This window comes from Pristis pectinata, chromosome 9 (assembly GCF_009764475.1).
Source record: "Pristis pectinata isolate sPriPec2 chromosome 9, sPriPec2.1.pri, whole genome shotgun sequence".
NCBI lineage: Eukaryota > Metazoa > Chordata > Chondrichthyes > Rhinopristiformes > Pristidae > Pristis > Pristis pectinata.
This window is the reverse complement of record NC_067413.1, coordinates 28,529,176-28,554,940: the sequence shown is the minus strand read 5'-3', so window position 1 is coordinate 28,554,940 and position 25,765 is coordinate 28,529,176. Positions and strand designations below refer to the sequence as shown.

General features: G+C 39.4%; 1 protein-coding gene across 8 annotated transcripts in view; it reads right to left on the bottom strand.

The window, feature by feature from the left end:
* Positions 1 to 25,765, bottom strand: part of LOC127574054 (microtubule-associated protein 4-like) — a 218,124-nt gene that overhangs the window by 54,384 nt on the left and 137,975 nt on the right. For 6 of the 8 annotated variants that reach the window (XM_052022658.1, XM_052022657.1, XM_052022661.1 and 3 more), the window contains 5 exons: positions 24,664 to 24,795; positions 19,896 to 20,003; positions 18,610 to 18,720; positions 17,768 to 17,887; positions 8,257 to 10,884 (listed from right to left, as the gene is read on the bottom strand). In XM_052022658.1, coding sequence (XP_051878618.1) covers positions 8,257 to 10,884; positions 17,768 to 17,887; positions 18,610 to 18,720; positions 19,896 to 20,003; positions 24,664 to 24,795 — 3,099 coding nt within the window. The remainder of the gene's footprint in view (positions 1 to 8,256; positions 10,885 to 17,767; positions 17,888 to 18,609; positions 18,721 to 19,895; positions 20,004 to 24,663; positions 24,796 to 25,765) is intronic. The other 2 variants (XM_052022659.1, XM_052022660.1) reach the window with 2 other exon arrangements.

Genomic DNA, 25,765 nt, shown 5'->3' with positions numbered 1-25,765 from the left:
CCTCTTCCCACTCCTAGCACATTACATATGCAAGGTGAGGAGAAATTCTGCAATCAATACAGGACTTGCTGGTTTCAAGTTCAGAGAGTTACTTCAGCAAAGATTCAAAAATCTCATTAAAAAAATCTATTGGAGAACCTCTGGTAATATACACGAGGCGACTAATGGTCAAGGTCAGCTTTCACCCATCCGGTCTAGCTAAAGAGAGCTAATCTTGCTGGCCTTCTGCACCCTCAAGTCAGGCAGCGAGATCTTGGTGGTAGTTAGGCCTCTGGCAAGAGTGCTCAGTCTGAGCCACTGAAATGCCCTAGAAAGATATTGATAGCAAAGGTGAGAGCAGAGCTATGGTTTCTGGCATTTTAATAATTTTTAAGTGCCTCTAGCATTCAAAGACATTTGGAAACAATTAAAAATTGAAGAAAGTAAAAATTATTTAAGTTAATTAAAATTAATTTTCATGGTCACTTAGCTGACATCCGTTTCTGAAAATATTACCCCGACAACTCCAATTTATAAGAGCACATGAACATGAGAAAACAGGAGCATAAGCAGGCCATCTGGCCCTTCAAGTCTGTTCCGCTATTCATTAAGATCATGGTTGATCTATCTCAGTGTCACTTTCCAGCAACATCACTATATCCTTTGATTTCCTAAATGTCCAGAAATATGCTGATCTGCATTTTGAATGAAACAACGACTGAGCCTCCACAGCTCCCAAGGGTAAAGAATTCCAAAGCTCCCCACCCTACGAGTTCACTTCACTTTGGTCTCCTACTATGCAGCAATTCCTCAGTAGCAACCTAGTAAGATGGCTCTGGAATAAGACAGCTCTAGAGTAATACAGGAATCCGTTCGTCCAAGTTATGAAGAAAGACTGGAAAGGTTTGAACTTTTTAGCCTAGAAGAAAGGCAAAATAAACTTGATAAGAGATTCAAAGCAGTAAAGGATGTAGAAAAAATTAAGCATTTCATTTCAAATTACACTGCAGGCATAGAACTAAGGGGCAGAGGTCCAACTAGTAAAAGACAGCGTTGATGTTAGAAAATAAAATCAACATGTAGAACAAACTTCTAGATAGGAACAGACAGTGCCCCTGGGATAATTTAAGCAAAACAATTGTATTCTACAATGCCTCAGGAGAAAGGAATACGAATCTCTCAAGACAGCTGTTAAAAAAGAACAAGTAGTCTGTCTCATCTGTAATTATCCAGCATAGAATAATTTTCAAAAGAGCAGAATATATTTCTCATTTTTAATGGTAATAATGGATTGGTAACCAACTGGAATAAATGTCAATTTAACATCTTATCCAAAGAAAATACAGTATACCCTCAAATGAGATCCTATATTATGAACTCATTGGGGTGAAAATTGCTGGGTTGGATTTAAATGGTTCTGAACAGAATTGATGACCTTGAGCTGTTGAAATTTTGGTAGACCTCCTGCACTACCAAATACAAAATTCAAACCTTAAGCAAGTGACAGATGGCATTGCATCTTCATTACATTCCATCCCATTGCTAGACTTCATATGAAGTCCAACAACAGAGCCCTCTTTCTGGGATTCCCCAGCATTATTCTGGCCGTTAACTCATCCAACCTTATGTCAAATCAAACCTGACATGTGAATGGGACACTGCTTATTTCAATGGGGATTCTAGACTTGCAAATTAGTAGATAAAGGGGAAAATAAGTGACTTCTTGAAAACTTAAATAGTTTTTATTTTCTTCAATTACGTAGTTCTATTTTTAATTGTTTTCAATTGTTTTTGAACACTAGAGACATTTAAAAACTATTAAAATTTCAAACAGCTTTGTCGAAAGCTGAAGCTCTGCTCTCAGCTTTGCTGTCAACATCTTTCTAGGACATTCCAGTGGCTGGGACTCAGCGGTATATCACCAGAGTGTTAACCATCACAGAGATCTTGCTGCCTGACTTGAGAGTGCAGAAGGCAAGCCAGACCAGCTGGGTGCATGCTGACTTTGACCATGGACAGGTCAAGTAAAATGTAGCTCATTAATTGCATGACTTCCTACGATGCTGAACTACACAAATGCTCAGCTTCTCCTAAACACATTGAGATTATATTTCTCACTACCGCAACCCTCCTCTCTTCCCCACCCCACCCATATCTTCAAATCACTTGGCCAAATCCTAATTCTGCTTTCTTTAATTGTCAAAAATCTGTTTTTCTGCACATGCCTCTCTTTTTGCTCCACCATTGGTCCAAATAGCTACACCTAATCCATTGGTACTACTTGAACTCAACTCCACCTCTATTCTCCTTCCACCTTTAAAATCCTCTTAAAAGCTTTTCCTTCAATTAAGTTATTGGTCAGCTCTCCCACAGGAGCTAGGCATCTGGTCTTTTGACCTTCTTCGTAAAAGACCTTTAAACTTCACATCTGTTAATAATTACTGTATATATGCAAGCTCCGATGCTGCAAGATCACGCATTCATAGCTGCTGAATGCCTTGAATGAAAACAACTTGCTGGTCGGAGGTTTAGGTTCTGGATGGCAAAGCAAAAACTAGTGCAGAATGAGACAGCAAAATGTGATAACCAGTGGCAATTACATTGATCATTTACATTGAACCAACTGGGGATGAAAGGACATGAATTAACATGTCACTAGCCATCTTATGTTACAATGCTGCTGAACAGAGAAGAGATAAAATGAGTTATAGGATAAAAGTGCATGTCAGTAGAAAATATTAATAACTAGCTCTTATTTCTTCATTTTTCACAATGTGGACCTCATTGGCAAGGCCAGCATTTATTGTCCATCCCTAACAGACTCTGAACAGAACGATTTGCCAGACCATTTCAGAGTCAAGTACATTTCCATAGATCTGGAGTCATAAATAGGCCAGACCTGATAAGGATGGCAGATTTCCTTCCCTGGAAGACGACACTAATGAATCAGGTGGACTTTTAATGACAATCCAGTGTTTGTGGTCTTTACACAGACTGGTGTTGTTTCTAATTTACAGATTGAAATTAAATTCAAATGCCATTTCGGATTTAAACTCAAGTCCCTGGTTGTTGGTTGAGACCTCTGGGTTTCTAGTCCAGTAATCTGACTATTGTGCCATCACCCAAGGCTGTGTTGAGACCGTGCAGCTTGACTTGCTGCCAGCAAGATTGGCCCTCCACATCTGGACTGAGTGAATGCAAGCAGGCGCTGACCATGGGGCAGGTATGGCAAGATTCAGTTCATTATTGCACCTGATTTTCTTTATTTTAAAGTAGTTTGTTCTTGACATATGGACAAGAGTAGCAAGGGAACATTGACCATCTTTCCCTCATTGATTTACAGAATGAAAAAAAGCTTGGACCTAATGCAAGGCCACTATGAAGGGAATAACCTAAAGCTCAGCTAAAAAGATAGATTTAATTTTTTTTAATGTTATGAATGAGATGGGTCAATTTGTAAATTTGTAATAAAAAAAATCCAAATCACAATTTTATAAGGGCTAGAGTGGCAAAGACAACAAATTGAGTTAATTCATATACAAGCTGTATCTTATTCCCTCAAACAATATGCTGAAGGGCTGTAATTTTTGCTGAGATACAGAACTATTACTTTTTTCAGACAAAGCCCCAAACCATTACTCATCCACTCTAAATGCTATTTCTTAAAAAAAAATCTGAATTCACTCACTTGTGTGATGAGATGTTGCCATAGTGATGGCATTCATTTGCCTCAGTGCAACACAGTTCTATACTTCAAGAGAGACACAACCCCCATAATTAAGTACCTTCACCAGAGGCTGTCAGCTTAGCAACAGTCTTCCTGACAGTTCCTTTAAAACATCAAATAAATTGAATGCCTCATTCATTCTTTTACAACCAAAAAAAGAGACGATCCACACATCCTAAACTCTGTTTTATCCTTAAGAAACTAGCTTATTTGTCCGGCACCAAGTTCTCCAGCCTAAACATTCACTCCCTCCATCACAGGCGTACAGATGTTGCAGTGAGTCTCATTAAGTGCAACATGCCAAGGTTTCAACCACAGTTGCCAAATCTACATCCTCTACTACCCAGAAGGTGCATGGGAATACCATCATTTGTTTGTTCCCTTCCAAGTGACATTCTATACCAACTTGGAAATATATCACCATACCTTCATTGTTGCGGATTTAAATACTGGAACATCCTAACAATACTATGGATACATCTTCACCAAACGAACTGTAATATAAGTGGCCTCCATGCTACAGCCATTCAGTGTATGGAAATTCACCCATACAGTATTCACAAATCACTACCAAAATACTTGAGATATGGAATAATTTCTAGGAAAGCAACACCCCTGTAATGTGGGGGTCACCTGTATTTCAAGGCGGCAGCTTACTACCCTCCTCTCAAGAACAATAGAAAAGGGCGGCACGGTAGCATAGTGGGTAGCATGACGCTACTGCAGCACCAGTGATCAGGGTTCAATTCCCGTCGCTGTCAGTAAGGAGTCTGTACGTTCTCCCCGTGCCTGTGTGGGTTTCCTCTGGGTGCTCTGGTTTCCTCCCACATTCCCAAGAAGTACAGGTAGGTTAACATGGGTTTAAATGGACTGCATGGACTCGTTGGGCTGGAAGGGCCTATTACTGTGCTGTATAAATAAAGTTTTTTTTTAAAAGTATTGTTCTTGCCAGCAATGCCCATATCGTGTGAAAGAGGGAAAAAAAAACAGGATTTCAAAATAGCGGATGTCTACATGATATCTTTCTGAGCATGAAGTTTTTATTTGACTTCGATACATTCATTTCAATACATTCATTGCATCAGAAAGGTCAGGAAGATAGAAATAAATTGACTAACATTCTCTACATTACAACAATGATTCTCTTTAGTAATGAAAATTCATGAAGGGAGTGTATATGAGTGAGCTCCTACTTCTTAATCTATAATCAGATGAGTGTACAATGTTGTGCGTTAATAATCAGGCAACTTTTCTTAATATTTCAGCACAAAAGTAGACCAAAATGTTTGGGGATTAGCAAAATTATACAAAATTACAAAAGATACCAAAATATTTTATTTTAAACATATAATTTTGTTCAACCACCTGCTCCCTGCATTTCAGAATTCAGCTTTGGTTTTAAGAGGAGACACTTCCAAGTTTATTTATATCAAAATATAAAACCTGTGTACACTTCTGTCTGCAAAATTACAGATAAACAATGGAAGGCTGACCGTGATCAGCAAACAGTGATCCATCTGCTCATGTGCTACTTGAACTGTAAACAGAGCCACTTAACATTCAGAACATTGTGGATGGCACGAAATGTAGTGAACCACATTGGGAGAAGAAAAAAAGATCTGATGTCACTGGACTTTGCAGAAAAACAAAATAACAGAAACAATATAATTCTGCAAAGAAAGCATTGTTCAGCAAATTATCTCCCTGTACCTCAACTAACTACTAAAACTTTGGCTTCCAAGACTAGCAGATTTCTTTCTGTTATATGCTAAAAACTATATGTGTGAATCATGCATTCTATATCCTTTAACTTTTATGTATTCAATAACTTAGTATAACTTCTTATTCATTTAGCATTTACTTTGTTAAACTCATCCTGGATTTTGGATGTTAAAAATTACAATTTCCTAATAATAAAGGAGAAACTTCCAGGACTCAGTGGGTATGCCAGACCACCAGTGGGGTGTCAGAAAGAGCACGTTAAGAGTGCAATGGGTAGAGGGGACATAGGATGTGCCTTCTACCCATTGCACCCTTAACATGCTCTTTTTATGTTGATTATGCACAGTGAGGTTTGAAAATGTAAGATTGAAGGGCAGTGGTGGTATGTTTCCAAAAATTGCTACAGGACAGAAGGCAAAGATTATTGGCGAATGGCTCTTTGTGAGACCGAAGAGAAATTCACAGACATAAGGATTAAAATCATGCCACAGCATATGAATGACCAAAACTTTGGTTTATAAGGCAAACTTGGAAATGTTGTTAACAGTAAAGAAGATAGTAGCAGATTTCAGAAGGACAAGCACTGGTGAAATGAACAGATATAAAGCAGCAGAAATGTATTACCCTTAAGAGAATTTCAGCTTCTCTTGTCTCTCCCTGTTCCAAGTACCATTCAGGTAAATCAGCTCTGCACCCCAGCCATTACAAGTTATGGGGGTGAACAAAGTTCAGGGTTTTAATAGGGTTGTAAGGGGAATTGTGTGGCTATTTATTCAAGGGCCAGTTAACAGAGGACGTAGATGTACAATAGTTGCCAAAAGAATTGACAATAAGGGGTGGATGGAAAAATGGAGACAATTTTTTCCTGACACAGATTATTATGATCTGGAATGCACTGCCTTTCAAGGGGAACACAAGCAAATTCATTGGTGACTTACCGCAGGAAAATAAGTACATAAATAAATAGGAGGAATTTGCAGGGTTGATAGAAAGAGCAGGGGAGCAAAACTATATGGATAATTATTTTCAAAAAGACTGGCATGGAATGATGCCCAGCATCATTTTGTGATTCTGTAAGTGCAAGGAGCATCTCAGAGGTGTCAATGTTCTCAGGGATCACCACGTACATGCAAGTTTAAATCTACTGCTACACACCATTCCACTGAACATCAATCTTTCAACAGAGAAAGTCCAGCAAGTAAGATTAAAAAGTAGAAACAAAAATTCAATTTTCAAGATGACAGGAAGCTGCCCAACACTTTCAGGATACAATAGACCATACAGCACGGCACAGGCCCTTTGGCCCACAATGTTGTGCCGATCTAATTAAATTAGTAATGAAATCCCAACTAAACTAATCCCTTCCGCCTAAATATCCATATCCTTACATTTCCTGCACATTCATGTGTCTAAGAGCCTCTTGAATGTCCCTATCATATTTGCCTCCACTACCACCCCAGGCAGCACATTCCAGGCACCCACCACTCTTATGTTCCACAGCATATAGCCTAAACCATACTCTTTTTTAAAAGGCTTCATCAGTAAATGAGCTGTAATTTTTGTGACTATTTAAAGAGCAGGCCCCATTAGGAGATTGAATCCCAAAACTTCTATGCATCGTTAAAACTGACAAATAATTGGTCCAAATTGCTTTAATCTGTACAAATTGAACTATTTACTTTTTACTTATCAAAGGTGACTGACAAATATAGCACCTCTTGGTTTCTCCAGATGTCAACTATGATTTAGATAAAGTGCAACAGGCCACCTTCAAATTGTCATGCCTATATCAGTTATTTGGTAAACATTCTAAAATCAAACCCCATCCCCTTGGTCCTATATCTTAGCCTGATTCAAACATTTCATCCAATTTTACCTTAAAATCTCAACATCAGTCAGAATTCCTTCTAATCCTCCCCATCAATCAGTCACATATTTAAATTGATAGTTCATTATTACTAACTCCTCAGTGACTGGGTCACATGGCAGATAGGAAGAAATTAGTGAACTAAGGCAGCTAATCTAAACTTTATACTGATTTTGATTAAAAGGCAAAGTCAGCTGTTAATGGGAAATGCCTTTGTATCACGAATACAAAACACATGTCAAAGTAAAGCCTCAGTAATGCCTCATCATCCTTCCTGATTCATTGTCATTACTTTCATGGGACAATTTTTGTAAGACATTTTTTCTGTGTTATCTGTTAAAGTCTTTACTTAAATTGTATTGTCTTTTCCCCCCTATAGTTCCAAAGTCCAAGGTTTACAGTATTAATATGTGCAACTTTTTGAATTCATGATTACTGTATGCATGAAGAAGTCTCTACTACTGTCGATAACTAAAGTTGTATTGCCAAAAAAATTCTGAACAACTTTCCATTTGAGAAAGTGAGACACATTCCATTTTTCAACATACAAGTATGTAACATCCAGTTATATGGTTAGACACTTACCGTTTTTATTCTTCTCTTCTGCCACTCCCCTTAAATCAATGTAAATGTGAACTTAACTTCACAAAATAAGCAAATGCTATCAAAATCACTTTAAAACCAACCAAATGCCATGCTGTAGGTTATAAAGATATCCACTAAACACAAGCTGCTAATTTCATCCAACAGAATCCTTGTGGTTAGTAAGCAATGGATTAATTACAAGTTCAAGAGAAATAGTGCATGCAAAATGATGGGTGCTTTAGTAAACCAAAGGAAGATATCATGCTGTGCCATTACAGTCAGTTTGAAATTCCGATGACAGGATTTTGTAAGTTGAAGCCGGGGACAGGGATGGGGAAAGGGGAAGATGGAGAAGAAAAGTGCTCTTGGAACACACCTTCATCTTGACGAGGACCTTCATCCAGATGCCCCTGGTCAGACTGTGCATTAACATTTCCAAACTCCTTTGGTTCTAGAGGGTCATTATCTCCCCGTCGTTGGTTTGGAGCCTTTGCTACCTTCGGTTGCACCGAAGTCTTCAAGGCCCTGTGCTGTTCAGGAGACACTTTTGCACCAGTCTCCTTCTGTGAAATACCTTTAGTGAATCCTCGCTTTTGGAGGAGCTTTGCACCTCCTTTTCTCAATGGAGACTTTGGACTTTTCCCCTCATTATTATCCAGTGGTTTTGATGCTTCATGCTTCAGTGATAGGGGTGCAACTTGGTCAGTGCACTCTGAGAGTTTGATTTCAGTTTGACATTCTAAAGGACCCTCCATCATCTCATTCACCTCAGAACTTTGCTGCAATTCAGGGAAAGCAGATTCACTCTTCCAACATTCCAGTGGACTCTCAAGTTCTTTTATCTCAGATCTCTGCTGCGATTCAGTGGAAGTAAATACAGTACTGCAATGCTCTAAAGGAGTATCCACTACCCATTTCGCTTCAGCAGTATGCTGTAAATCAGGGGGAGTCATTTCTGTATTCACATGTTCCAGAGGGGTCCCTATCACATCCATTACCTCTGATGTCTGCTGTGACTCAAGAACACCTGCTTCTCTCATCAGAGGGTGTTCTGCTATCTCCTTCACCTCAGTTGTTTGCTCTAACTCAAGGGAGCCCATTTCTTTACTCGGATGTTGCAGAGGGCTCTGTACTATCTCCTTCATCTCTGACATTTGCTCTGGTTCAAGGACACCTGCCTCTCTGTACATACTGTGCAAAGGGCTTTCTGCTAACTTCGTCACTGCTGATGTTTCCTCTGACTGGTGGGGGATAGCTTGTTTAGCAACTTGCTCCAGAGAATGCCCATCTACTTCCTTTACCTCAGGCAATTTATTTGATTCAAAGGGAGTATCTACATTGTCTATAAGCATCTCTGCCATCTCCTTCACCGCAGGCATTTGTTGAGAGTCAAGGCCACCCATCTCTCTACTCAGGTGATACAGAGGGATCTCTGCTGCCTTGTTCATTTCAGATGTTTTCTTTGATTCAGGGGGAGCAACTTTTCTGCAAACAAGTTGAGAGTTCTCTACCATCTCCTTCTCCTCAGGCATGTGCTCTGACTGAGGAGGAATATTTTGACTAGCAACATTTTCTACACAAGGGTTTGCCATCTCCTTTACCTCAGGTACTTCCTTCCACTTGAGGGATGAAGTTTCTCTACCTAGGTTCTCAGTTAGGGCTTCTGCCATTTCTTTTACCTCAGATGATTGCTGCAACTCAGGGAAAGCATTTTCTTCACCTCCAAGTTTCAGAGAGGTCTGTGCCACTTCTCCCACTTTAGAGCATTCCTGCGACATAGGGACAGTAATTTCTCTATTCCCATTTTCTAGAGGGGTCTCTGCTATTTCATCCACCTTAGATGTCTGCTTTGATCCAGAGGGCGCAGTTTTTGGATCCACGTGTTCTATATAAGACACCTCCATCTCCTTCATTTCAGGCACTTTCATTGACTCAGGGGGAGCATTTTCTATATCCCCAAGTTCTAGAGAAGTTATTGCTAACTTGTTTACCTCAGACTTTTTCTGTGACTTGCAAGGAGCATTTTCACCACTCCACTGTTCTAAAGATGGCTGTATTACTTTTTCTACTTCACCTGTTTGGAGAGATTCAGGTATTACTTTTTCTACTTCACCTGTTTGGAGAGATTCAGGGGAGGTAACCTCTCTGCTCCAAGAATCCAAAGGATGCTCAGTCCATTCTACTTCTGAAATCAATTCCACCTGTGATGTGCTGTCTGAAAAAGCCACCTCTCCTCTCTGACTCCCTACTATGTCTGCTCTACGAACCTCTGAAGAACCCTTAATATCTTGCAATGGAGCACATGCCATTTTATCCCCGGCACTTCCTGTTGCCCAAACACCGCTTTGACTTGATGTGTTATCCACCTGTCGTGCTTTTTCCTTCATTCCTGATGTCTCCTTAAATGATCTCTCAGTGTTCAAGATGATTTCTTTGTGCTCTTGTATCACTCCAGCAGGCAGCTCTTCTAGACGTTGATCAGAAATAATTCTATGAACATCTTTAGCTTTAGCTGGAACATCCACTACAGGCTGAGATGCCTTTGGATGCGAACGCTTTTTCTTTTTCTTTTTCTTCTCCACAGCTACTTTTACTACTTGGGGTTCTTTGGCTTGTGCAATTTCTTTTACTTCATTTGCAAACTTGTCTTTCTCAGGATGTTCCAAAGGTGAAACTTCTGTAACTGGGGCAATTGTGCTTGTGGTGGTGCTGGTAAGTACCCCAGTGCCCTTTGCAAAGTCAATGTTTCTGGAGGTGGGTGGGAATGGTTCCGTGAACACAGGAGTTTCAGTACCATGGCCGAAGTTCTCCTGTTGCACGGTGCTCGGTGAGTTGTTTATTGGTGCTTGCAGTTGAGCATTAACTGTGACCTCTGTCTTCATCATGTTTGAAACTAAGTGATCATCCATTATGCCAGCACTGCTCAAAACTGGATCACTGCAGTCTACAGGGTGGAAAGATGTTTCAACTTGAGTCAAGCTGGTGAATGGTACACCCAATTCTTCTACACAAGGGAAAAACAGCAGCTAAATACAACAATATCATTATCAACTCAACAAACAAATGTATTCAGCGGTTTTTTTGCTCTCCTATTCTGTATGCTTCTACATCTGTGACACCAGTGTTAAAGAAGCAAGACCTGGCATAATCTTTTAAAGACATAGAAGGTAAAAGCACTGATTTCAATAACATTAAGCCATACCAGAAAGGCCCAAGTTCAATCACTACTATTTATTTAATTACTAATTTCATCATGGCAGCTTTATGGCTCAATTATTGAGCTCAATAGTGTGCTGAGATGTTGATAAACTAGTGTTTGTGCTCCTGATCTCTGGATACCTGCTGAAGATAGGGGTGTGCACTACTCTAATGCTTGGCCACTTGAAAGAAATACTAAATGCAGTATTTGTCTAGGATTTTCAGCAATGAAAGAGGTATTTTACTACTCGAGAAGAAATGAAAAATAAATTTTGACTTGGACGAATGGATAAAGACAAATGTGTCCAGTTTGCCCAGGGATGAACGAAATAATCTCCTTCCCATCTCCCAACACTGTTCGTATATATAAATTCTGTTAAAGGCAGCAATAAATCTAAACATAATTATTAGCATGGTTGGATGGTCAATTATGATTCAAACTGCTCTAGCTGACCCAATTAGAATCTGTCATGTGTGTCGGATTCCAGCTATTACATTAGCTCAAATAGTACTACACTCATTCAGATATCACTGCCTTCGTATAGCACAGTCCAATGGATTTTTATTTGACCAAGGTATATGCCCTCGTACTCTATTGCAACCAGTTTCTGCCGCTTCAGGAATAAAGGACATGGATAAATAACCAGCTCCTTTATAAACCAATTGTTCTTGCCAGTTCTTATAACTCTGCCTGATCATGTACTCAACTGTATAATTATGTGCCTTGATTTTTGGAGTACGAATTAAAATCAGAAAACATTGGAAATACTCAGCAGAAGATGCAGATTCTGTGGAGGGAAAAATAGAGAACATTTTATGTCATCAACGCTGAGTATTTCCAGCATATATCATTCTTATTTCAGATTTTCAGCATCTACAGTATTTTGCTTTCTGATTCATACAGAACATGAGTGAAAACCCCCTTTGATTTTCCTCTTCCACCTTATCCACTGTTGGCAATTCTACTTCTGTCGCAATTCATACCAGCTATCTCCTGGTGTGCATCACATGCCACATTGGGTAGGAAGTGCATCCTGGTGGCTGAGGGCAAGATGAGTGATATCACAATGGATAAAGGGAAATTTTTTTAAAATATGCAGTGGTAGACATAGCTTTGCAGACAACAGGATAAACCACAAAATTTTCAGGGAGGTAACATGAAGGTCTAGTACTCATTTTGATGAGTTTATTTAATAAATATGGAACAGCAAATTTTAGAATCTCCAATTGATGAAACCACAAAGAAACTCGTGGCAGAAGGAGCTGAGAAACTGGCATTTACTTAGCCATGATGTTAGGATGTGTCAAAGTTCTGCACATCCAATTGATTACTTCTGAGGTATGACTTCCCATTGTAAAGCAGGAAAAAACTTGCAAGATACAAGAAATACCAAAGAAATGAATTGATCATTTCAAGTATACAGTAGCCTACGTTACTGGACTTGACATTGAGAGATGTGAAGCATTGATTTGAAGATAAGCTCAAATCCCACCAAAACAGCTTGGTTAATTTTAAACTCTGAATTAAATGACAATTAAATATAGAACAAACAAAAAAAAACAGATACTTGCAATGATGAAATTGTCAGATTGTTGCTGATGACTTGTGGGGACAGAGATCTGCAGTATTACCTTGCCTAACCTATATGTAATTCCATACCCATAACAATTGGCTTCCCTCTAAAATGTCCTGACAAGTCAATCAGTTCATGGACAAAAACAGAAGGATGATGATGTCCACAGCCCATGAATAAACAATAGAAAGCACAAAATAAATTCACCATTAAGTACTGAGTTACTCAGCAATTAAACAAATACCTGATAGAAGAAAGCCAACATGCTTTTGTTTAGCACATTCATTTCAACTAATCGAGTCAATTTCTTTTTTTAAGGATGTCTTTATGAGGGTAAGCAAAGGTATACCTATCTATACTATCCAAATGGACTTTCAGAAGGCACTCAAAATACCACAAAAAAATTGCAAATGGAATTGGAATTAGCCTTGGACTTGAATTATAAATTCATTAGGAGAGGTAAGCAGTTTGTATCCAAACTGGCAGAACATGCTGCCCTTTTGTGGGATAAGTAGAATAGTTCTTGTTTTCAATCCTGTTCAGGTCCCCTCCCTCACCCCTTTTTCTGATACGAGGATGACTTTATTGGCATGTTTTCTACGCTTGTGGAGAGCTCAAAAATTTCATTTCCTTTATTGCCACTGATGTGTTTAGAATTAATTGAATACTGTAAATTACCCCTTAGTGTAGATTAAAGGCAAAATGAACCAAAAGGGGAGTTAATGGGCATGTGTGAGAGGCAATAAATTGTAGGGATATAGGGGGGAAAAAAGGGAGTGGGAACAGGACTAATGGGATTTCTTCGCTGGGAGCTGGCATGGACCAATCAGCTGAAAGGCAGCCTCCTGTGAGAATAAATAAAAGATTCATGATCAAATCCATCACAGTCCCACAGCCAACTTGACTACACCTCCTCACACCTTGCTTTCTGTAAGGAATCCATTCCATTCTCCCAGTTACTCCATCTTTGTCATACCTGTTGCAATGCTGAGACTTTTCACACTAGTGCTGAGATTTCTTCAGCTTCCCCTATTTCATAATTGACAGAGCTCTCAACAGCCTCTGCTCGATTGCCTGCACTACCTCTCTCTCACTCTCCTCTCAAGCAATCCTGTGCAAGGACAGGGGTCCCTTTGTCCTCACCTTTCACCCAGCCAGCTTCTACATTTAAAGTACCATCTTCTGTGAACATTAACCGCCTTCAACAATATCGCAACATTCCATCACCAGACACATTCTCTCCTCACCTTTTATCATTTCGAAGAGACCATTTTGTCTGCGACTTGGCTCTTCCATCTCCACCAACCACTGCCCTTCTCATGATACTTTCCCCACACAACTCAATAAGATACTATACATTCCTTTTTGCCTTTATCCTTTGCAACATCCAGGACCCAAACACTCTTTCCAGGTGAAGCAGCAATTCACATACCGTTCATCTAATTTAGTGGATTGCATTCTGCAATCAGGTCTACACTGAAGAAATCAAACACATATTGGGTGACTGCTTTGCAGAACACCCCCAATTGATCTTCAAGGTGACCCTGAGCTTCCAGTTACCTGCCACTTTAATGCTCCATCTCACTCAGATCTCTCTCCCTTTGGCCTCCAACAATGTTATAATGAAGCCCTACACAAGTGAATTAATGGAGTTTTAATGTACTTGATTAGTGACAAGTAACAGACTAATACGGTTTGTTGTAAAGCCACTAAACCGCTTGGGGTAGAGGGGGAGGAGTTGCTGTTAGAGACTTCACTAAATAATAAAGCTGGAGACTGGAAAGGGGCATTTACAAAGCAGGCAAAACTATAACAAAGTGCCTTCAACGTTAAAATGTGCAGGAGAAAGGAACAAAAGATTACAGGAGTTCAGTGAGACTTTAATAGCATTGAGATAATTTAATACAACAGTTCACAAAAAAAGTAGAAATAAATAAAAATGAACTTAGCACAGTAGTTGTCCTGGTCATAGGGTGCTAATAGTCCTGAGAGCGGCCCAAAACCTTAAAAAGAGCAGCCTGTGACATCATTAGGCATTTATAGGAGCAAGAGTATTTTACTGGAAATGAACATTCTAAAAGACTGAGAATCTCTGTGCCACACAATGGCACGTGAGATGCTATTCTAAGCTGGTTTAGCAGAGAGCTAACCCCAATTCAAACTTAAGGTTCAAGCAAGGCAGTGTCACTGCTTCAACTTACTTTTCTCTCTTTCCTGTTGCAATAGGTACCTTCACTCAGGAATCATTTGGAAACCAGGCTCCAAGTCATTGTTGACTTTTTCACTGAAATGTATGACAGGATGGCCTCTACAGTCATCTAGACAAGGGAGTATTTCAACAAGCTTCTGATTTATGCTTTGACATAGTGAAAACGTTTAGGGGAAATCAGACAGCAAGTCACTCCCACAGGTCATTGGTGCTGACCTGCTCTTGTAGCCATAGTATTTTAGCTATTCTAAGTCTCTGGCCAATGGTAAGCACAGCATGCTGATATGGTGCACCTGTCAATGGCTGTATATTAGAATGCAAAGGGGTGGTGGTTACTTTTTGTAGATGATAGTCCTTACCTAACCCTAGAGTGATGCGGGTGTTACTTAGCACTTATCAACCCATGCTAAAACACTGTTTTAGTCTTGTTGCATGCAGACATGTATCATTCCATTCATATTCCTCAAATAATAAATCATTATGAAATTATCAGTGAATAACCACACTGCTGATGTGCAAGGAAGGTCTGTATTAACCAATTGAAATTAAGAGCTTAATAATTGAACATTTAAAATTAGAAGTAGGTGTGACAAGGGAGAGAGCAGCAAACTCTTCTTAATTTATTAGAAGAGGCCACATATAAAAGGTGAAATTTTAGAAGAGACAGCTGGAGAAGCTACAAATATTTGTAGCGCATTAAATTCTAGCATTTGTGGTTAAGACAAATTATGAAAAAAATCATGATCAGACTGGACACGTGTATGAAAGAATTGGGGATATGGAAATAGGCAAATAACTGTTGAGGATAAATTTGGCCACAAACCGATTAGGCTATATGAACTGTTTCCATGTTTTAATTTCTATTTAGTGTTTTTGCTCATTGGTCCTTTCCATGACGCAACTCAGCAGCTTACCATTTTTTTCACAACTGAGTATCATAACAGGATGCACCCAAACCAACAAACTATTCAGGGAAAGGAGGGGCAGGCGATATAACAACTTAAAACCTGGCTCTAAGCCTATTTTTCCCCACTTCCTTCAATTTTATATACAGACAAAAATAATGTTTTTTTAAGTCAATGGATAGAAAACAAATTACCCTTCACATCCACTCCTTTCCTCAGCACCCCATTAATACCAAGCAAATAAAGGAGGACATAATACAAGTTATATTAAGCTATTGACAAGCTCTGAGCATTTTATTTTTTAAACAGTGGGGCAATCACTTAAGTAGGTCACAGTTAAAATCCAAAATGAATAACAGTCATTCCTCAATAACACTCACCAGATGCACACTTGCCACTGGCTACAAAGTGCACATGATATTGCTCAGTGACTTATCCTCCCTTCCACTGATGCAGCCATACCTAAGTCAATGCTCTGAAACTGTTCTTCATACAGTAAAGCTTGTAATGTGTAAACTTCTATCCTTCCACCATCATTCTTTGGCACATCATGTAACACCAGCTCACTGCACCACAGGTGCATACCCTCTTTCCTCCACCTAGTATGTTCTCATTATTGCCTGAAAGGCTAAGCTCTGATGAAGATCATCTTACACACAAGCAACTTTCCAGTATTCTCCCTATGCAGTCATTGTTCACTTGTACCTAGCCTAGGTAAATGCAGAAGATATCAGTCATGTGCCATCTGTCCTCATCAGATATCCATACCTGCACATTAGCAGAAGTAATTTGCTTTACCCCCTTCCCTAGAAAGTAAACAACACTCCCTTGGCCTTGACATTAGCTAGCTCAGGAAATACAGGGAAACAGCCCCGTCTGCATAGCTTAATACTGTACCATATGGCACATTTGCCAACTGAACTCATTATGACTATGCTCTGAAAAACAATCCTCACTACTTTATGACTGCAAGACACTGTCAAACCCAAATTCAGGTCAACCCTAATTCTACTACAGGTTTAAAAAGTTGTTATTTAAAAAACCCAAAGAGAAAGTGTTAAGGCAACTCTGACTGAGCTGTGCAGAAACATGAATAATTAATGTTTGGAAAAGGTATGCTGGTAAGGCCACTTTTAATTCCCTGAAGAAACTGAAGAAATCAGTCACCTTTTGCAGGTCGAGAGGCGCATACAGACCAGAATGGAAAAGGTGGAATGCTTCTTTCCTTAAAGGAAATTAGCATTGGCATTGAATTGTCACAACAATCCGACAAGTTTGATAGTCAATTTTCTGATGGCAAACCAGACCTAAAATTTAATCTCACAATTTGTCATGGTGGGATTTGGATTCCTAAATTCTGTGTAACTGAGTTCGTATCATTGTAATTAATGTATGAAGACCCAGTAATAAAAGCAATCCCTACAGCTAAATTAGGGAGAGAACAGTACATATAAAGTAAAACAAACTGAAATGCACTGTTTTAGTTTGATGCCATTCCCTTCCAGAGATAATTTTCTTTAATCTTTGTGCAGCATCCCTACATAAACATGGGCCCAGTAGCAAAACAGGCTAACTCTTGATTTCTGTTATTCCTTCCAAATGTCAACTCTTTCTTTTGAAGGCAAACATTCCTTGCTAGGTTCTCAGCGTATTAGTGCACCCACGATGAAGGCAAGTAGAGTCTTTAGATAAAAATCGAACACAGTAATATTGAAATCACACCCAAATCCAGAGTGCACTTGTAAGGTTAACCATCACAGCAAGAACATGGTTAATAATAACTCTCCACCCAGCCATCCCTACCCCACCACCACATTCTTCTACAGGGATGCAGAGATCAACTGAAACTTTAACTGCTACCTGAGTTGGTTATACTCAATTCAGCATGAATATGGGATTGAACCAAAGCCTTTCTGATATGTATGGCTCAGAATCATAATGGGCAAAAGTTCCTAACCAAATATGTCTAAGTCATACGAAATGTTAAATTTTATTCCCTACCTTCTATTGTCTGTGCAGACTCTATGGGCTCCAGAGCTGGTGTCAGCGGCAATTCAGCCTTTACCAAGTCTTGTTCCAATGGTTTTACTTCTGCAACCAGATTTCCTTCAAGTTCTGTAACTACAAAAGATAGATATTTACAAAACAAATCTTTGCAAACCATTTTTGGTCACATGGTTATACAGAGAGATGAAAAACAGTTTGTGATTTAATGTTAGTAATTTAATGTTAGCACTTAAAACTATAAATGTTTACAGCCTGGAAGGCCATCCAGCACAATGTGACTGCCCCAGCCCTACATCTTCTTTTACTTTAAATACTTATCTAATATTCTCGTGATAATACAATGCTCTCTGCCTCATTGGTCTTCATGATAAACCATTCTTGAATAATTTCCTGAAAATTTAAAATTGATGGCCACACATCAGTGAGTGTTTAGTGCCCACTTATCAACAATTAGAATTTTTTCTTTAAATAAAGTATTTTTGCAGATTATCATGCATTACAGAGCAACCAGAGTGGTACCCAACTTCATCTTTACCCAATGACATCTGCCTTTTCTATTCAGAAGTCATTCAAAGGCAACACCTTGAATCCTGGTTATCTTTCACAAAGAATTGCTGAGATCACTGCATCCCCTTTGTTACCCTGTCAGAAATCAGAGTTCCATGAGTCATATTTCCTAGAAACTCATTACCATGTAGCCCATTGAACTTGGCTCTCAATCATTTGGAAACTCAAGCCATTTAACAATCTTCTAAAGGTCTTCACCCAAAACAAGTACTGCTTCAAAAAAGATGTCAGCAACATGTGGAGAGTTGCTGTAATGTCATTCTACCTACTAGATTCCACCTCTGCTGGTGAAAGTGTCATGCTGCTGTTTGTGACTTCCTCCTGATTAGCGCAAAGGTCTTCTTCAAATGCTAAGGGTGCTGTAACTGCAGCCATGGAATCTGCACAAGCACAACAGAGAGTTGTAAGCCAAAGGAAAAGTAAAATGTGACTGTACAAGAGCACTCTCTTGAATGGCATCAGGAAGCACCAAGTAGTACAGACCTGAAGTCCAGAGTCTGATCTGGCTTAGGTAGATACAATCCAATACAACCAACCCACCACATTCTCAAGAGCATTTTCTTTCAAAAAAAAGTCATTACCCCTGTTTCAGCCATCACCCAGTAAGCTTGCAGGAATATGTCTGTGTGTATATGCAGTGATGAGAGATTGGGTTAATATAGGGTGCATGATCCACTGACTTGGCCCGACTTCCTGTAGGAACAGCCACTTAGAAAAGCGGTGCTGAGCTGCACAAGCTCTGAAGTCAGACCCAGTCAGGTATATCATCTTTAGGAAGGACTGAAAGAAAATCAAAGAATAGCTCCCAAACTCTCAATGTCCATGCTGCCCAATCTACCAGAAAATTCAAAAAGGACAGCCAACAATTCAGAATGGTGCTCTATGGCAAAGAATAGAGACACAATGGAGGCAAAGAGCTGGCACACTTTCACCTAAAGGATAATAAAGTTGTGTAATAAGTTCCTATGGAAAATACCTAAAGCAGACATACGAAATGGGTATATGTCTTTTGTAACCTCACGAAAATATATCAAACTAAAAGGAAGGAAAAGCAAGAAGCACTGTATCTTGCAATACTCATCAATAGGCAGACAAGCAAGGTTGCAATAGCAGCAGGGCATAGTTTGCAGGCTGGCTGCAAGGAAAAAAGATAAGTTTTTTCCCCAAAGACTGTTATCAAGATGTCAAAGACAGTTGTTGGAAGAAACTGCCAGATTCAGTGGCAATAGAAAGGTTAAAGACAGAATTGGGTTTAAAGAGTATTAAAAACTCAATAACAAAATAAGCTTGCAGCAGGAAAAAGTGAACAGAGGTGGCTTAAAATAACGAATGAGATGTGTGCTCCATTTAAAACAAGACAAGGTGTTCAGACTGAGAGAAACAAGACTGGAAAAAGATCCAAGGAGAAGCAATTCAAGGTTGAGATAGTGATTGTTAGATGTGAGAAATGAAGAATCTAACTTTACCCAAGGTAGAAAACTGAGAAACATCCGAGTAATCAGTACACAATCATAAGTCAAATGTTGAGTTCACTTCAACTTTTTCCTCTTTATACCTCTGGTTTTAAGAGTAGTATCAAGCATTTCTCCTTGCTGAGAAGCCACTTCTTCAAAAGAAAGCTGGACCAATTCTTGGCTTCCCTTTTCTTCAAATGTTGGTTCTTCTACAAGATGTTGAGGGGGAAGAATTTTCTTTTATTAAAACTTGGGTGACAGTATTATCATTTAAAACACATAGCTTACTTGTATAAAATTTATCTTCACCTCAGAGTAAGATTTTTTCATAACATAGCCCCAGCATTCTATTTTCATAACTTTCATAAACAAAGGCACAGAACACTAAGGTGAGGAGAATATGACAAACTTTTAGAAAACACTAGTTCTGTCACATCTAAAAGTATGGATCAGATTGTGCTGATCATCTGCACAGAACTGACAACTTGCCGCAACAGCTGATCAGCTTGTTCCAAACTTCTGTACCTATGCATTGCAACACGCAAATCAGGAATGCGCTGGATGTCAGATATCAGCCAGCTGACTTCTTACTCTGCTGCTGGATTCACCACCAAGTCCAGGGGTGGAGCTCAGTTGTGCTGAGCCAAGGAACAGCAGAGCTTCTAGACCAGCCCATGGCTGACATATGCAGAGTGACCTCATCAATTTGAATGGCGTCACCAGCCTTTTCTAAAAAAATAATTGCAGGTAATTGTTTGATTTTTAAATGTTACTTATTTTAAGCACCTTTTAAATAAATATATTCTAATATTTTTATTATATTTTTAAACATGCCTGATTGACATACCAGAGGCATTTAGAAACTGTTTAAAAAGGCCTTTCACAGCATAACCTATCAAAAGGCCATTAGTATGGTCCAGAAATAGAACAGGATCCACCACCAGAGGCTTAGATGCCACTTGGCATATATCATTCCGCCCCCTGCAGGATCCGATCCAACCCAACTTGAAGGCCTTGGAGAGGGTGCTGGACAGATTTCCTGAATATAGGATTTCTTTTATAAGGCTAGAAAAGCAAAGATTATTCTCCTCAGAGCAGGGAAAAGTCAAGGGGAGTTACAATAAAGCAATTCCAAATAATATGGGGTCTAGACCAAAATGATAACAGAAAGTGCTCCTATTAATGGAAGAGTTGAGAACTAGATTGCAAAGATTTAAGGTAAGTGACAAAAGAATCAAAAATGAAGAAGATGACTTAAAAAAAAATCACATGCAGTTGGCATTTGGAAACACCGTTTTATAGGATAGTGGAGGCAGATTCAATCATGGCTTTTAAGGGGAATTAAAATCAGTAGAAGAAAAAAATAGCATCTCTATGAGAAGAGGGCATGAACCAGCATTAGCTATATTGCTCTTGCAGAGAATCAGCACAAACTCAGAATGGCCAAATAGTCCCATTCCCTGCTGTAGCCATTATTCTGCAACTATTTGTTTAATGTTAGCCGGGAACAGCAGAAGAACATGGAAAAATGTTGGAATGGCTGTGCACTTCTTCCACCACTCACGTGGGGATTTTGTGCTCTGTATGAATGGATTCAAAGTTGTCGATACCATCCTGAATCGTCCTCCTCCACTTTAAGTAGCTATGGCCAGAGATCCCAAGAGTCAGTAGCAATGTTGCACTTCTTCTAGGAAGCTTTGAACACATCCTGGAATCTTCTGCTTGATCTGCTTGGTAATCTCCACCATGACAGAGCTTGGAATAGAGTGTGTGTTTTGGGAGTCTAGTATCAGGCACATGAATGATGTAGCTGGCTCAATGCAGCCAGACAGTAACCAGGACTTCAATACTGGGGCTGTTGGCCTGGGAGAGGCGTTACATTGATTCACCTGTTCAAAGAATATGGGAAAGCAGGAATAACTGCTGCCTGGTAGACCATGAGTTTTACAACAGGCCAGGCCGAGCTGGGGTAGGTCAATAAAGGACCCGTCTTATAGATGTTGAGTACAAGATCCATCCTCCTATGTTTTGGTAAACAATTTGGCAATATGTGGGAGTTCAGCTTCAAATGCAAGCATTATTTGCATACTCCAGGTCGACAAGATACTGCAGGGTGACCTTGATTCTGGAGTATAGTTGCCATAGGTTGAACAGTTTCCCCATTAGTTCTGAAGATTAGGTCCCTCCCTCAGGAAATTTGTTGGAAATGAGGTGCAACAAAGAATGAGAAAGATGGAATTTTCTAAAATACTGCTCTCCCACTAACCATGCTTGAATCTTCAGGTGCCATGAACATTTCAATAACTCACAAAACAGCCAGTGCACAGGAACATTGGCAAAATTAAGGAGGCTAAAACTGGGTAGATCCCCTGAAACTCAAGTTTCAAAAATAGTTGATAGCAGACATAATGGATGCATCAATAATGATCTTCCAAAATGTCCCAGGTTCCGAAATAGAGCAACTGGATTATTAACATGGCTACTTAAAAACCAAAGGAAAGTAATAAATAGAAAATTACAGATCACTTGGCCTAGTAATCAGCGAAATGCTGGAAACCATTATTGAGGTGGTGAATATTCGAATTAGGCAGCATCTACTTGGTTTTATAAAGGGAAAATAATGTTTAACTGCTCTATTGACATTCATTGAAGGCATATCTAGCAGGATTGAAGATTGAAATGGCAGAAGCCAGTGAATTTTCAAAAGGTATTCTTATTGTACAAGAAGTTATTGGACTGGGATTGTATGACATTAGCATGGAAGCAGCAACTTTTCCCCCCAATTTTTCCACAAAACATGGGCATCCCCAATTGCTCCTGAACGCAGCTTATTTCAAAGAACAGTTTAAAGTCAACCACATTCTTGTGGTACAGGAGTCACATCTAGACCAGGGAAAGGATAGCAGATTCTCTTGCAAGAAGGAATAGAGCATAAAAACTTGTGAATTTGAAGGACGAGAAGGCCACTCTGCCCCTCAAGGCTTCTCTACTTTTCAATAATTTCATGTTAGATCTCAAGATAGCTTCAATTCTACATTCCAATCCACCTATTTTAAATTTTCACCTACTTATTGAGGATCTGCCTTAAAAAATTTCTGCTGACAGTCCTTTGAGGAAGGGAGCCCTAAACACACACAATCCTTAGAAAAAAATTTCACCTCGCATTTGTCTTAAATAGACAATCCCTCTCCTACAGGAGGAAACATCCTCTTCATAACCACTCTCTCATATTTCAGGTATCAAGCTGATAAACCTTCTCCAAACTATTTCCAATACATTTACATCCTTCCATAACTAAGGAGACCAATATTGCACACAGCAATCCACAATATATTGAAGAATAAATTCTATTCTTAATTCCCTTCATAATAAACAATAAAATTATTTTAGTTTTCTGGTTACTTCCTGACCATAGCAGCCTTTGGCAACCCTACACAAGAACATCCATCTTGGAGCTCTTGCTAAGACTACACTTAAAACAGGGCAGGCACGGTAGTGCAGCGGTTAGCGTAACACTTTACAGCGCCAGCGACCCGGGTTCAATTCCGGCCACTGTAAGGAGTTTGTACGTTCTCCCCGTGTCTGCGTGGGTTTCCTCCGGGTGATCCGGTTTCCTCCCACATTCCAATGACGTATGGGTTAGGAAGCTGTGGGCATCTATGTTGGCGCTGGAAGTGTGGCGACACTTGCAGGCTGCCCCCAGAACATTCAACACAAGAGATGCATTTCACCGTGTGTTTCGAATTACATGCGACTAATAAAGATATCTTATCTTAACACCTTGGTGAAATTACACTTGGAGCACTGTGTACAGTTTTGGTCTCTTTACCCTAAAAAGAAACATATAATTGCCATAGAGGGAGTGCAGCAAAGATTCACCAGACTGATTCCTGGGATGGCAGGAATGCTGTATGCAGAAAGATTAAGTAGACTAGGCTTGTATTCTGTAGCATTTAGAAGAATGCAAGGACATATTGAAATGTACAAATTCTTACAGGGCTCAACAGACTAGGTTCTGGAAGGACGTTTCCTTTGGCTCAGGAATGTGGAACCAGGGCCTAGTGTCAAAACAACAAATAAGATGTGTGGGGCATTTATGATTTTGAATTCAAATGAACCCAATAACTGAGCGTCCACAGCCTCGTGGGACAGAGAAGTACAAAGATTCACTACTCTTTGCATAAAGACATTTCTCAAGTTCATTTAAAATAAAAATGAGTGTTGTTTCAATGGTTTACATTTATTTTTAAATATTAAGGGATTCAAAGGATATGGGCATAATGTAGGAAAATGGCATTGAACAAGAAGATCTGCCCTAATCTTGATGAATTGCAGAGCAGGCTCAGAGGGCCAAATGACACTTGCTCCTGTTTCTTATACTTGTTGTTAGCCAGCTAATCTTCAATCTGTGCCAATATGCAAGTTCCTGCACCATTTAATTTGACAATAACCTTTGATGACACAATTTCCAGAAGGCATTTGTAAGGTAAGTGCTGTAAATCAACAAGTACCCCCACATTCACAGCATGTTACTTCTTCAAAGAATTCCAATTAACTGTATGTCTCAGTCATGTTTGACTAACATTCTAAAACAAACTTTTATATTTAGTGCCTAGATAAAAAGGCAAACATTTGCTTTTTAGAGCAAATAGTTATTACCACTGCTTCTTTAGTGACCTGTTCCATTTAAAATAGTGTATGGCAAATCAATATCTTGCAAGCAATTTTCAGGAGAGCAGATTATCCCTGAAACCACCTGATTAAAATGGACTAAAATCAGAATTTGGTATTTGAATTTGGGCCTTTATGCATGAAACCAAAAGTACAAATCAATGCAAGATGATTCTACAGTCTTGTCACACTGCCTACCTGTAACTTCAGTCGGAGAGCTTAGGTGTTGCAGTTCTTGGCAAGACATTGTTGGGCCCTTTTTTTCGTGTGCAGGAGACAAAATAGGTTCAAAGTTCAATAGCCCCTCTGCACCAGGTCCTTCTATAGTGCCTGTAAAAACAGCAAAAATTTATTACAAATACCAGAAAGGCTCTTTTGGCAACCCTATCTTCTCAGAGGCAAATGGTCTTCAGCTGTGACTGGTTTCGTACTGAAGAATGATATAATATCAGGAGTGACTGGTTTAAGTTTAAATATTAAAGAATTTATGGCATTAACATCTAGGAGAATCACCACCTGCTTTTCTGACACTTTTTCCATTTTTCCATCAAGTTGCTCATTATCTTCTATAACTGGCCAACATGCACACAGTTAATGCAAACAGTTCCTAACCCCAGTTCCTGTTCTTCTCCACTTCAAATCAGCCATAATCATCCATATCCTCAAAACTTGCACATTTTACTTATCTGGTCTTGCAAATTATGTCCATTCACCAACTTTGCTTTGTTCTCCAAAATCCTTGAATGTATTGTTTGGCTTAGAGAAATAACATTAATGCTGATGTCCAGTGCTGTATGCGTGGAGTTTGCATGTTCTTCCTCGTGACCGTGCGGGTTTCCTCCAGGTGCTCTGCTTTCTTCCCACATTCCAATAACATGCAGGTTAATAGGTTAATTGGCAACTGTAAATTGCCCCTGGTGTGTGGGTGAGTGGTAGAGTATGGGTGCAGTCGATCAGAATATGGGTAGGATAAAAATGGGATTGGTGCTGATGGGTACTTGATGGTCAGCGCAGACTCAGTGGGCCAAAGGGTCTGTTTCCGACTCTATGGCTCTATGACCCCAAGCTTACTATCAACTCTCTTCACCTTCACTAGCTCTTCATAAAACCACAAGTCTGTTATTCATTTCTGAATGAGTTTGAATTTCTAACCTGGGCATCCTATTTGGCACTATGTTTAAAGTCTTATAGTCTTCAGGAGAATCATTTACTTACTTCCAACTTGGGACTGTTGCAAGCATTATACCTGCCCCAAGCTAATTTCTGCTGAAATCTTCATACATAATAGCATAAAGTTCAT